Source organism: Mustela nigripes, chromosome 10 (assembly GCF_022355385.1).
Source record: "Mustela nigripes isolate SB6536 chromosome 10, MUSNIG.SB6536, whole genome shotgun sequence".
Taxonomy (NCBI): domain Eukaryota; kingdom Metazoa; phylum Chordata; class Mammalia; order Carnivora; family Mustelidae; genus Mustela; species Mustela nigripes.
In genome coordinates, this window is record NC_081566.1 from 43,927,864 (window position 1) to 43,943,190 (window position 15,327).

General features: G+C 36.4%; 1 protein-coding gene across 2 annotated transcripts in view; it reads right to left on the bottom strand.

Moving 5' to 3' along the window:
• LOC132025684 (complement factor H-related protein 5-like) overlaps positions 1-12,901 on the bottom strand; it is a 35,248-nt gene extending 22,347 nt beyond the window's left edge. The window contains exon 1 of one of the 2 annotated variants that reach the window (XM_059413307.1): positions 12,723-12,901. In XM_059413307.1, the coding sequence (XP_059269290.1) occupies positions 12,723-12,804 (82 nt within the window). In that variant the 5' untranslated portion in view covers positions 12,805-12,901. The remainder of the gene's footprint in view (positions 1-12,722) is intronic. The other variant, XM_059413306.1, reaches the window with a different exon arrangement.
• Between the last annotated feature and the right edge of the window lie 2,426 nt (positions 12,902-15,327).

The following is a 15,327-nucleotide window of genomic DNA, read 5'->3' on the forward strand; positions in this document are numbered from 1 at the left end:
AAAATACCACCAGCATTTGTCACAGAGCTAGAACAACCTACTTAAAATTTGCATGGAACCACAAAAGACCCCCCCCCCCCCCCAATTCCCCACAAAGCCAAAGGAATGTTGAAAAAGCAAAGCAAAGCTGGAGACGTCATGATTCTGGACTCCAAGCTGTATTACAAACCTGTAGTCATCCAAACAGGTTAGTACTGGTACAAAAACAGATACATAGATCAACCAATGGAACAAAATAAAACCCAGAAATGGACCCACAAATGTAAGGTCAACTAAATTTTGACAAAGCAGAAGAGAATATCCAATGGATAAAAGATAGTCTAGCCAACAAATGGTGTTGGGAACACTGGGGACAGCCACATGCAAAAGAGTGAAATTGGACCACTTTCTTACACCATACACAAAAGAAAATTCAAAATGGATGAAAGACCTAAATGTGAGACAGGAAACATCCAAAATCATAGAGAACTCAGGCTGCAAATTCTTCCTAGACACATCTCTAGAAGCAAGGGAAACAAAAGAAAAAAAATAAAATATTGGGCTTTATAAGATAAAAAAACTTCTGCACAGTGAAGGAAACAATCAACAGAACTAAAAGGCAATCTTCAGAATGGGAAAAGATACTTGCCAATAAAATCTCTGATAATGGGTTACTATCCAAAATATTTAAAGAGCTCATCAAACTCAACATACAAGGAACACATAATCCAATCAAGAAATGGGCAGAAGGGGTGCCTGGGTCGCTCAGTGGGTTAAGCCTCTGCCTTCGGCTCAGGTCATGATCTTGGGGTCCTGGGATCGAGTCCCTCATCAGGCTCTCTGCTCAGCAGGGAGCCTGCTTCCTCCTCCTCCTCTCTCTCTCTCTCTCTCTCGCTCTCTCTGCCTGCCTCTCTGCCTATTTGTGATCTCTGTCTGTCAAATAAATTTTTAAAAATGGGCAGAAGACTTATGAATGAAATTGAAGAAGACAAAAAGATGGAAGACCATTCCATGCTCTTGGATTGGAAGAATAAACATTGTAAAATGTCTTATTGCCTAGAGCAATCTATACTTTTAATGCCATTCTGATCAAAATTCCACCTGTATTTTTCAAAGAGCGGGAGCAAATAATCCTAAAATTTGTGAGGAATCAGAAGAGACCCTGAAAGGCTAAGGAAATGTTGAAAAACAAAAATAAAACTGGGGGCATCACACTACCAGATTTCAAGCTTTACTACAAAGCTGTGATCACCAAGACAGCATGGTAATGGCATAAAAACAGACACACAGACCAGTAGAACAGAGTAGAGAGCCCAGATATGGACCCTCATCTCTATGGTCAATTAATCTTTGACAAAACAGGAAAAAATATACAGTGGAAAAAAGACAGTCTCTTCAATAAATGGTGCTGGGAAAACTGGACAGCTATATGTAGAAGGATGAAACTCAATCATTCTCTTACACTGTACACAAAGATAAACTCAAAATGGATAAAAGACCTCAACGTGAGACAGGAATCCATCAGAACCCTAGAGGAGAATATAGGCAGTAACCTCTTCCATATCAGCTACAGCAACTTCTTTCAAGATATGTCTCCAAAGGCAAAGGAAACAAAAGCGAAGATGAACTTTTGTGACTTCATCAAGATCAAAAGCTTCTGCACAGCAAAGGAAACAGTCAACAAAACAAAGAGGCAACCCATGGAATGGGAGAAGATATTTGCAAATGACAGTATAGTCAAAAGGTTGATATCAGGATCTATAAAGAACTCCTCAAACTCAACACACACAAAATGGACAATCATATCAAAAAATGGGCAGAAGATATGAACACTTTTCCAATGAAGACATTCAAATGGCTATCAGACACATAAAAAAATGTTCATCATCACTAGCCATCAGGGAGATTCAAATTAAAACCACATTGAGATACCACCTTACACCAGTTAGAATGGCCAAAATTAGCAAGACAGGAAACAACATGTGTTGGGGGGAATGTGGAGAAAGGGGAACCCTCTTACACTGTTGGTGGGAATGCAAGTTGGTGCAGCCTCTTTGGAGAACAGTGTGGAGATTCCTCAAGAAATTAAAAATAGAACTTCCCTATGACCCTGCCATTGCACTCCTGGGTATTTACCCCAAAGATACAGATGTAGTGAAAAGAAGGGCCATCTATACCCCAATGTTTATAGCAGCAATGGCCACGGTGGCCAAACTGTGGAAAGAACCAAGATGCCCTTCAACGGACGAATGGATAAGGAAGATGTGGTCCATATACACTATGGAGTATTATGCCTCCATCAGAAAGAATGAATACCCAACTTTTGTAGCAACATGGATGAGACTGGAAGAGATTATGCAGAGTGAAATAAGTCAAGCAGAGAGAGTCAATTATCATATGGTTTCACTTATTTGTGGAACATGACAAATAGCATGGAGGACAAGGGGAGATGGAGAGGAAAAGGGAAATTGAGGGAAATTGGAAGGGGAGGTGAACCTTGAGAGACTATGGACTCTGAAAAACAATCTAAGGATATTGAAGGGGGGGTGGGTGGGAGGTTGGGGAAACCAGGTGCTAGGTATTATGGAGGGCAGGGATTGCATGGAGCACTGGGTGTGGTGCAAAAACAATGAATACTGTTACTCTGAAAAATAAATAAATTTTTAAAAATGGGCAGAAGACATGAATAAACATTTTCCCAAAGACGACATACTGATAACTACCAGACACTTAAAGAAATGATCTACATCACTTGTCATCAGGGAAATACAAATCAAAACCACTATGAGATATCACCTCACACCTGTTGGAATAGCAAAAATTAACAACACAGGAAACAACAGTGTTGGAGAGGGTGTGGAGAAAGGGGAACCCTCTTACACTGTTGGTGGGAATGCAAGCTGGTGAGCCACTGTGGATAACAGTATGGAGGTTCCTCAAGACATTAAAAATGGAACTTCCCTACAACCCAGCAACTGCACTACAGGTTATTTATGCCCCAAATACAGATGTAGTGAAAAAAGGGACACCTGTACCCCAATGTTCATAGCAGCAATGTCCACAATAGCCAACCTGAACCCCAATGTTCATAGCAGCAATGTCCACAATAGCCAAACTGTGGAAGGAGCAGAGATGTCCTTCAACCTATGAGTGGATGAAAAAGATATGGTTTATATATGCATGGAATATTACTCAGCCATCAGAAAGGATGGATACCCACCATTTCCATAGACATAGATGTAACTGCAGGGTATCACCTGCAGTAAAAAATAAGTAAAAGTGAAGTAAGTAAGTAAATTATCTTATAGTTTCATTATAATTATCTTATAGTTTCATTCATTTATGGAACATAAGGAATAGCGCAGAGGAACATAGCAGAAGTGAAGGAAAACTGAATGGGAGTCAGAGAGGGAAACAAACCATGAGAGGCTCTTGACTTTGGAAAACAAATTGGGGGTTACATAAGGCAGGTGGGGGGGGGATGGGGTAACTGGGTGATGGGCATTAAGGAAGACATTTGATGTGATGATCATTGGCTGGTATTTGCAACTGATGAATCATTGAACACTAATGATGTACTATAGTTTGGCTAATTGAATTTAAATAAAAAATAAAAAAGTGAAATTCAATGAATCTTATCACCATACATATTTATTTTTACTTTAATTGCTAAACTCCTTTCTTTACTTGGTTTTATGACAATCATTTAACAGTCCATTCTAGAATTTCTTTTTAAAAGGCAAAGGGCAAATAACCAACTGAGCTGGAACCCATCATGGAGTATATTCATTATGAAAATGTTTATCATTTGATTCAAGCTCCATATAGAATTGTACTTTTGTGTATTAAATTAACACCTGTGTTGGATTTAATATATAGTCATTTTTCCTTGCAGTTTTAGCAAATTTTTAGCACATTTATATTAGGGAAATTTTAAGAAAATATTCCACAGTATAATTTTGATTGTTTAGAATTTAAGCAAACATACTTTTATCCACTAAATAGTGGTGATGGCCTAACATAAAACAACACAGATCCCAACTTCCCTCATTTCTACCCCCCGACCAAAAGCCAGATTCTTTTGGTAGTTGTTAGTTTTAAGTTTAGTGTTCATGTTTTCATAGGAAAATTTTATGCTTCGTTACAGGCTAATATGTGTGCTTTTCAGTTTAGAAATTCAGATCCATCTCATGGCATAAAGATTACTGAAAAAATAAATTAGTTAAATTTCAAATATGTTGCTATATTGTGCATACAGAAATATTTTTCATTAGTATATTAACATTTTGATAGAATTATTACCTATCCTACTAAGTTAATACAAGGGAAGAGTAATAAAGTTTTTTTATCAATTAATTTACTCAATTTAAATTATTATTATTTTTTAAAGGATTTATTTATTTGATAGAGAAAGCAAAGGAGCACAGGCTTGCATGGGGTGGGGAGGAGGTGGGATGGGGAAGGGGGAGGGGCTGAGGAAGTGAAGGACAGAGTGTTAACCTGACTTTATGCTGAGCTCCGAACTCCACAGAGGGCTTGATCTCAGGACCCTGAGATGATGACCTGAATCCAAACCAACAGCGAGGCGCTTAATGGGCTGTGCCATTCAGGTTCCTCTTAATTATTTTTTAAAAAGTAACTAATCTAACAAAGGAATAATCCAACCACAAAACAGCAATCAATACACAGACACATATACATGGGGTCAGCCCATTATCTAGCCTGAGATAAATGCATTCCCTCTTGGTTGTATTTCAAGATAATTCTTGATTTTTCAATTTTATTAATTTCAACTTTATTTGTCTGCTTTTAGCAACCAGATATAAAAGACAGGGACATATCTCTTTGATGTCGTCTTCCTACCACCTTCTCATGGTATTTACTGTTATGTATGTTTACTACAGAGGAAGAGTTCTATTGATTAGTCTTTTTACTTCAAGTAATTTGTAAGAATTTCCATGAATTTTAAATGGCAGCTCTTGACTGTAAGAAAATGGTATCACCACCCCATATTTGTCCTAACCTATTTGTCCATCCTTCTACTGCCATCTCCAGAATCTCAGCTCTGATTATGATCCTTTGCCACCTTGACTGGGAAACAGCCTGCTAACCAGTCTCCAAGCCTCCATCCTCCCATTCTCCACAGGGCTACACAGGAGTTACTGCAAAATTGGTCACACCGCTCCTGTGTTTAAAATTCTTTGGTGACTTCCCCTTTAACATGTAAGACATTCCAAACTCCTTACTCTGCCCTGGGAACCCCCTATTTGGCTCTTGCCATTCTCTCTGGGATCATCTTGTTTCCTCTACCACATATTCATTGTGTCAAATTCTCCCTGGTTTTTTCATGTTTTGTCCAGCATCTCAAATGTATTTTTTTCCTTTAGGTCTTTTGGTTGTTTTCTCTCTTGCAACACGTGCACTGGAGACTTTTGGTGGTTGCCTTTGTCTCATCTTTCAGGTTCTGCTCAAATATTATGTCCTCAAAGTGACCCACTTCAGACCAGCCCAGCTAAAGGCTTTTACCCCACTACCCCGTCTCTGTTGTTTTCCCTCAGCCCCTACTTTACTTCCTTCCCAACACAGTTCACGATTCATAATTATTATTCACAATCTTTTTACAAGGATTTCATCTATCCTGCCAACAAAATGTAAGCTCCCTGAGAAGAATGACCATCTCCATCCTGTTTTATAGAAGGAATGATTCTCAGTAATACTCAGATCCTCTAACCTCAAATTCACCTCCTGTCTGCTTTGGTTCTAATCTTAAACACACTGAGCATTATCAGCTCATGTCATAACAAAATATTTCAATGATTCACTATCTTGTGTTCTAACAGGAATTAGGCATATCTTACAAAACATGACTTTTATTTGTCTGAATTGACCAAAAAAAGGAAAGTTTACTTAAACTACTTTCTCAAAAAATTTTTTTAATTAGACAAAACGAGTAATTTCAGCCCTTGCAGTCAAATTATTGGCATGAATTTACAGTTACCACTATTGTTTAAATTAAGTTGGCAGCTTTAAGTAGGTAACATAAACGTATTTCAAAGGCATACAGACATTTTCAGGGAGGGCTTAGCTGATGACTATTTTTTCTTTTCTTGAAAAATATCTCTATTCTCAAGTTCTAAGTTAATGAATGAACTAAACTTTCTATTGTCTTACATACTATTTAAGTTTAAACAACAAATATTTCAACTTACATGTTTATGTAGTCACTTAAATTTGTAAAAAAAAATTATAAAACTATCTGGTGAACATTTTATTCTCTTGGCCTGATTTTGTAATTTAAAATTATTATTGGATAGAACTGGGATTCATTTTGCTTCTATTTGAGGGACATAGTTATAAATAATTTCTTTAAGTTAAAAACTAGTATCCTTGATAATTTAATAATCATTATTTATTTAATATTTCCAATTTCAAATTTTAAAGGGATACTATTAACATAAAACAGAGAGCTAATTACTTGGATTTTTGTTTGTATGTTTGTTTGTTTTTTTAAAGATTTTATTTATTTATTTGACAGAGATCACAAGTAGGCAGAGAAGCAGGCAGAGAGAGGAGGGAGCAGGCTCCCTGCTGAGCAGAGAGCCCGATGCCATGCGAGGGGCTTGATCCCAGAACCCTGGGATCATGACCTGAGCCGAAGGCAGAGGCTTTAACCCACTGAACCCCCCAGGGGCCCCTAATTACTTGTTTTTAAATCAGTGTATCTATAAACTGTTATTTGATAAGTATTCTTAATCAAATGAAATAAATCATGATAAATTATATATTTAAGAAAATCTTAATGAGATGTGTACCAGATTGCTTTGGCAGACTTAGGTTGTTCTCTTCATACAATTACTCTGTTTTTCTAAAATAATTTGGGGAAAAAAAACCAGGAGATTCTATCTTTCAGCTGGTCTAATTTTAAATGTAGATATTAAAATATATTATTAAGAAACTAAAAATCAAATTAGAAAAAAATCAAATGGACAAAATGGAAGTAACAAAAGTAGATATTTTATATAAAAATTCTTTTCCAACTTCTCATTGGTATATATGCATTAGTTATATGTGCATATATATATGATCCAATTAGCTTTTTAAAAGAAAACATATTCAAAGTATTTTGTAAATAACATGAGAATAATTAAAGGTATTTGGCCAATTAAATATATATCTATATAAAGAAAACATCAGTTGCAGTAAAGGTTTTATTTTTTTTTTTAATTTTTTAAAAGAGTTTATTTATTTATTTAGGAGGGGAGCACACTTGTGTGCACATGTGAACAGGGGTAAGGGGTTGGGGGGAGGAGCAGAGGGAGGAGAGCATCTCAGCCCCTCTATACTGAATGCAGAGCACTATTCAGGGATCGATCTCATGACCTTGAGATCATGACCTGAACTGAAATCAAGAAGTGGTTTCTCAACTGACTGAGCCACTCAGGTGTCCACAAATGAAGTTTTAAAAATTAACTCTAGAAAAAGAGAGATTATATTGCACTATTAGGGCATTTGAAGAAATAAAATAATTTTAAAATTTGGAAGTATGATTTTACAATTTCTTCAGAAATTTTAACCATGTAAATACCATGAAGATAATTCCAGGGTTATGAAAAAAAAATGGGAGAACAGGTACTAGGAAAAACAAGTCAGGCAGAAAACAAGTATGCAGTAATGAGGGCTGAAACAGGCTACTCTCAGGATACAGCTTGAATACATCACTGAAATCAAGTTTCGTGGAATGTGTAGTGTTTGGATCACTAAAACCTAATGCTGATTATTGTTCAAGTCAAAACGGCAGCTTTTTAAAACAGTCTATACCAACTGGTTGTTGTAAAATGGAGCTGGGTCAGAGGGTGACAGTAATTGAGGACCTTTGAAAACTCTAGCAGGAATGATTTGGCATCTGAATAATTCTCATGACAATCTTTTTTTGTTGTTGTTGTTCAAAGTATGTTTATTTTTTTTTCTTTCATTTATTTATTTTCAGCATAACAGTATCATTATTTTTTCACCACACCCAGTGCTCCATGACAATCTTGAAGGATAAGAATTGAAAAAGAAAAAGAAGAAAAACAACACACACTATACCCAGTTACACCTGCAGCACTTGTGGAAATGCCATTGATGGAAGATTTAGAAATGTGGGGGCTGATCTCAAGCCTCCATTTTTGCAGATCTACTGTTAGTCTTTTGTACACCAATTGATGTTTCTTCAGTCTTAAATGTCCTCCTTCCTATCACCCTTATCTGGTTAACTCCTATTCAACCTGCAAAACCTACCCAAGATGCCATCATGATTTCCCTCTCTTCATTCAGGCTCTCACATATCAACTCCTCAACCCCATCCCACTCCATCCTCTCATTCCTATTTGGGTTTCTTGCCTCCTCTAAATGATCCTATAGTCTCTCTTTTGCTTATCTCCATCACAATACCTTATATGATAAGATACATATATTAATAAAATACAATAACCATTCCTTTTGATTTCCCTACTAAAAATGGTGTTTTTGAAAATGCTGGTCATGAGGCCTGGCACTTAACAGGCACTCAAAAAATGATCATTGAATGAACAAAGAAACGAAATAAGAAAATGAATGGATGACTAGAAAATTCTCATGGAGCCTACCCATTATATCTGCAGATTATAGACAACCTCAGGAAATAGCATAGGGATGGTAGCAAATGTAATAGATAAGACTTGGGAACAATTATTTAGTGATCTTACAGCTCTACGGCATAAACTCAAGAAACTCTGATATCTGTAATTCCATTGTATGTCTTGTCCACATGTCCTAAATTTTAACTTATAATTCTGAAGTCAGGAATGATTTTAGTTTAGTTCAAAAAATAAAAACTTTTGAGAGTCTATGAAGTGAACATTTCAGTAACCACTTTCCGTCTATTACATTTTTGGTCAACAAGGTTTGAGAAACTTGGTGCGCTGCGTTAAAATGTCAAAGCAAACAGCAGTGCTCTGTAAAATCTTTTTACCCTTTTCCTTCTGTTATTTTTGTGATTTTTTTTTCTGTTCTATTACATTAATTTCTCTGAGCCATTTTTATAATGTTTCCTTATAATATTCGGCTGAATTGTAACACTTCCTCTCATCTCCAATTACTTCATTTCCTTTTTATGCGCCATATTCTGGAACCAGTTAAAGTTGTTAAATGGGTAAAGTGAGCACAGGAGAGATGGGTTTGCAAGAATCTCACAGGTCTGGGCAGGTGGGGGATGTTGTGTGCGGTAAGGAGGCGGAGGCATTGCTGGGAAGAAGGAAAAGTGCAAAGACTGTTCTACAATCAGGGATTGAGCAAAGAAAAGTGGATCGATTTAGACTTTGGCTCAAGCCCTAGCAATCAAAGGTCGAAAATGAAGACTTTTACTAATTCGTTGTCATTTGGGAACTTACTTCTGGCTAAGAATAATTTCAGTGATACTCAATAATTCAGTTGTAGTTGAACATTACGTGCAGGCGGAAGAGTAGCATGCGTGTTCTCTAGACAAGGTTTGCTTCGGCTGACCTCTCCCTCTCATGACATTCTGGGGCATCTGCTCTGACTCTTCTCATGGGGCTCTCCTGCTCGGATCTCCCCTCCTCAGGAATACCCCACGTGCCAGACTTGCTTAGTCCAGTTCTTCACCCTCATCTTCCCTTTCTACCTTTCCTCACTAAAATGCTCCAGAGAACTTACCAACTTTGATAATTCACAGTGAACTGCAGTGAGGAACACTAGCTTTCACTCTTCTAAAGTATTTGTTCAGAGTATTTGTCATTCCACATAAACTTCAGGTTTGTTCAATCTGGTGATCTCATATTTTTGAAGAAGAGAGAATATTGAAGGCAGTTGGGTCAATACACAACTTTAAATCACATCATAAAGGTAAGCACCACACAACTATCTCTGAAAATGGGGGGTTTGGGTGAAAGGAAAAGGAGAAAATTTATTATGATATTGGAATGGAAACACAGAATTTGGATTAAAAACCTCTACCTCAAGTTGTCTGGCTTCGATAACCATGTATTACATTCACATATAACCTCATAAAAGAAGATAGTTTAGAATTAATTCTTATGATTCATAATGTCAATTATTTTTTCCTTTTTAGGATTAACTCAAATTTGAAACCATATATAAAGTTCCTTTTCCTCCTCTACTGATTGAAGAGAATCATCTAGCTTTGATCTCTATTCTAAGTCCTAAATTAAAGAACTTTTTTGCCCTTTAAACTTCCAGAATTAAATAACACATATATCTCTCCACAAAAAATAGCCCGTGTATACATGGACATGTTTCAAGGGGCTTTAATTTCTTCATATTTATCAGTCAGGAATTTCTGGGCTGTGGCTAATTTCAAAGAGTATGTGATATGTTTAAGGGGCTGTTATTCTCAACTCTGCCCTGTAAATCTGACCAGATTCTTAGCAGCCTGTGGGGACTCCTGCAAACATGATGTTTTATAAGGAAGCAATTATACAAATGGCAATGGGAATGCAGAGAGCCTATCACATTAAAAAGGTACTAGTTGGTCTCTGAGAAACTTGGGCCAATAAATTCTTGCTATTGTCTGTTATTCCTCTTTACTGGTGAGTAGCATTTTTTGAGGAATGTTCAGTTTTAAACAGACCAGAGCCTATTTATGAAAGCTAAAATGCCAAGCTCCTTTGAAGAAAGCAGGTTGTGATAGTATTCAGGCCAGTATTCAACTAGAAGAAACCTATATGATAGTTAAACGCATTTTGATGAAATATAAAATACAGATAAAATGAGTCAGCTAGAATCAGTTATGTAAGTAAGGAGTTTAAATCTCTATGATTTAATTTTTATTACATATTTCACAGATTTAATTCCTATTCTACTTTGTAACCTCTTAAACCGTTTAATTAAACTTGGCCTCAATTCTTGAGTTTTAAACATGAACTACAAATAAAACACATCTTACTTATGTGACAAATGATATCTACATAAAGCCTCAGCAAACAATATGTAAATTTTGAGACACTGAAAGTATTCCTTTTAAAGAAAAGACAAAAAACACTTAGGTAAAGAAATAGAGGTTTGTGGGGTTCCTGGGTGGCTCAGTTGGTTAAGTAAGCATCTCCCCTTGGCTCAGGTCATGATCCCAAGGTCCTGGGACTGAGTCCCACATTGGGCTCCTACTTAGTAGGGAGTCTGCTTCTCCCTCTCCCTCTGTCTGTTGGTCCCCCTGCTTGTGCTCTCTTTCTCTGTCAAGTAAATAAATAAAATCTTTTTAAAAAAGAAAAAGATATTTGGTATTGTTGGTAACTATAACAGGGTCCTGGAAGTCTTTGCCAATACAATATTTTACTTTTGAGTACTAACTGCAAAATTTATGTGTGCAGAGGAACGATGGAATACCTAGTTTAAAAGGTGACTAGATTTGAGGTTTCCAAGGTAAAAATCAAGCAGTAGTATATTAGAATGTAAAGCTGAAAAAAAGGCTCTACCCTAGATAAAAATTAAATACATTTGAATAAACCTTACAAAAATGACTAAAGGATATAATTAAAGCAATATCGACCTTTATTTTCTAGATTGAAAGATGCTCAGGGAGAGAGATTTTCTGTTATTGGCTAATATTTCTCAATGCTTAGAGGCTGACATGAAGTAAGGGTTCAGTCAAAACTTGCTGACTTAGTGAAAAGTTTTGGAAATTGATGAATGATAGGTAACTAATTTGGTTTAAAAATGTCAGTCAAATATTATCACATAACTTAGTTACCTATTATGAATTAGAAACCAAATTTCCTCCAAAGAAACTTTTTAATCTATTGAGAAGGAGGATTAGAATTAGATTTAATTATAAATCTGGCAATTGTCTTGTGATACCAGAAAAAAACCTTTGTACATTCATATTCACTACTCCTAATGACTGATCTAGAATATATCTCAAATATACCACAGGAAGAAACCCCTTTGAATAACTCAGTGTTACACACATTGCATGTTCAAGTTTTTCAAATTTATGTGATATTTTCATTCTAATGATACAAGTAATGCCTCCTTGTCTGCAAGACTTCTAATGCTGTGGCAATATCAATTGTAAATGATACATGGATTTTTCTTTAGAGAGAGTTAAAAACAATCTCTGAAATAAATCCCATCATTGGATGATTTGACGGCTTCTATTGTCTAATTTCTGTTCTGGTTCTATATATGTTCATATACTTCTTAATACCTTCACCCAAAACATTTTGGTGAAAATTCGAAGCAGAAAAAATTATGATAATTTCAACGGAAATTATTATGATAATTACAGTTTCCAAAATGTTTATTAAAACAGTTTTTGAGGGGTACCTGGGTGGTTCAGATGGTTAAGTGTCTGCCTTTGGCTTAGGTCATGACCTTCAGGTCCTGGGACGAAGTCCCAGGGTGTGTGTGTGGGGTGGTGTAGGGTAGAGTTCCAGCTCAGCGGGGCTTCTGCTTCTCCCTCTCCCTCTGCCTCTTCCCCTGCTTGTCCTCTCTCTGCCTCTCTGTTTCTCTCTCACAAATGAATAGATAAAATCTTAAGAAAATCAAAAATTATGATAAATAATCATATCATTTAAATAAGGTACTTACAATTTTTTAAACTTAGTAATGTCAAAAGCCACTCACACACATGAAGCTAGAGAACAGTAATTAAATCACATTTTCTAGACCAAATTCCTATTATCACAGTGAAAAGCATATTAGCAAATATTTTATAATATAGGAAAAAGTTTTCCTTCTTCTACCCTTACCTTCTGAAACACAAACAGCCCACAATATAAGCCAAATGATCTCCCCTGGAAATCTCATTCTGAGGATCTTTGAGGGGTACATTTAATAGCTGAGAGTGCTCACACGATGTCAAGTTCTCTTCCTCTATGAAATGTGATTAGCGCAGGAAAGCACTTGCTCAAAAGGAAACTGAAACACAACTCGGGAATTAAAGGGAGTACCAGATGCTCCGCCCCTCAGAAATTTTGCAAGGTAGAAGAAAAAAATTAACCCCAAACCCCACTAGTGTCAGAGTTTGAATCTGATTCTTCCAGCATTCCCACTGAATGTTAATGCTGTGGCCTGCTTTTCTTTTTTTCTTTTTTTTTTTTAATTTATTTTTTATTTATTTTCAGCATAACAGTATTCATTATTTTTGCACCACACCCAGTGCTCCATGCAATCCGTGCCCTCTATAATACCCACCACCTGGTACCCGGACCTCCCACCACCTGCCCCTTCAAAACCCTCAGATTGTTTTTCAGAGTCCATAGTCTCATGGTTCACCTCGCCTTCCAATTTCCCCAACTCCCTTCTCCTCTCTATCGCCCCATGTCCTCCATGCCATAGTTATGCTCCACAAATAAGTGAAACCATATGATAATTGACTCTCTCTGCTTGACTTATTTCACTCAGCATAATCTCTTCCAGTCCCGTCCATGTTGCGTATTCGTCCTTTCTGATGGAGGCAAAATATTCCACAGCGTATGTGCACCTCATTTGTTTCATTAACCCAGGCATGTTCTCTGCTGGAACACGTTCAAGTTCTTGGAATGTGCAAAGCAGTAACTGCTGATATCCTCTGGATTTCATAAACCCTCAAAAGATAAAAGAATAGAAACTCTCGGTGGGGGGATGGGTGAGCCAGGTGGTGGGTAGTAAGGAGGGCCCCTATTGCATGGAGCACGGGTGTGGTGCATGAACAATGAATCTTGGACACTGAAAAAATAAAATAATATTGAAAAAAATCATTTACAAAACCGGAGTGAGTCAATGCTTTCAAAACAAGACCCAGACCAGTGTGAGCAAGCTTTGCCTAGAACGTAGTGCTGGCCTGCTTTTCCCACAATCCAGGAAATTATTCCTTTTGGGGTTTCTTTAAATATGTGTGTGAAGCAACAGGATCACTCTCCTTGGTCATAACTGCATTTAATAATTCAAAAATCAAGAAATTTGAACACTGAGTTTTTAAACCTTTTATTGAAACAGAATATGCATAAAGAGCATATAAACAAGTACCGGGTTGATGAATATTGAGATGGTTGAGATAAAGACAGCTCTGTATGAATTATGCTTGATTCATTTTTCCAAATATATTCATAAAAAGTCCAACTGACAAAGGTAGCCTGCTTTTGAACTGGAAGTTTTTCAGAGGGTTTAAATCACAAAGTCATGCTGAGTCACTGGTATGTCTAAGAGAAAACAATTCTGGGTCATTAAGACCCCTTGCATGTTCATTGTTCTAGCTATAGGAGAACATTTCCTTGTAAAGGTCACAGGATATACATTTGCAATGAAAAAAGAAAAGAGAATGTTTGGAGGTTAAGAAGAAACAATATTTTTAAAATATTAAAAAAGAACAAATTTTCAGTTTTTTTTTTCTACTGGGTTAGCTTATTTTGTGAGCTATTTAAGGATTCTTTGCCGAATCCTAGGGCACAATGACACTTTCCTCTAAAAGCATTTTTTTCTCTCTCACATTTAAGACTGCATTTGACTTCTATGTATGGTATAATGAAGGGCGACAGATACATTTTTAAAATATGGCGATCCAATTCTTCTGGCACTGTTTACTGAAAATATCATCTCTTTCCTAGGACACTGCTTTATTCTGACTTTCATCATAAATCAGACAACTGGATATGTGAAAGTCCATTTCCTTATCTCTTCTCTAGGCTTAGTGAATTCACACAGCAATATTTACAAGTCTCACTTTAATTTTTAAAATAACAAATAAAAAATAAGAAAAAATTTCTGAGGAAGTGTCAGTTTCTGGGAACTTGGAGATTTTCTAGTTATCTTTTAAGTTGATTTCTTATAAGGTCAAATACTGTATGATTTCACTTATATGAATAATTTTTAAAATGTAACAGATGAACATAGGTGGAGAAAAGAGTGAGGAAAACCATAAAACAGACTTGTAACTGTAGAGAATAAACTGAGGGTGGCTAGAGGTGGTGGGCAGGTGGATGGTTTAAAGGGTGATGAGTATGAAGGAGAGCACCTGTGATTAGCACTGGGTTTATTATGTAAGTGTTCTTGTTTAATTTTGTTGTGATCTAAAGATGAACTCTCAATAATTCTATTCTTTCAAAATCTGACTATATTAATATCCAAAATGTAAAGAACTTCTCAAACTCAAAAACTCAAAATGAATAATTCAATTAAAAAACGTGCAGAAGGCATGAATAGGTTCTTCTCCAAGGAAGACATGTTGATGGTCAACAGACAAATGAAAAGATGGTCAATATCACTTATCATCAGGGAAATACACATCAAAACCACAATGAGATGTCACCTCACACCTGTCAATGGCTAAAGTCAACAGCACAAGAAATAACGGATGTTGACAAGGATGCAGAGAAA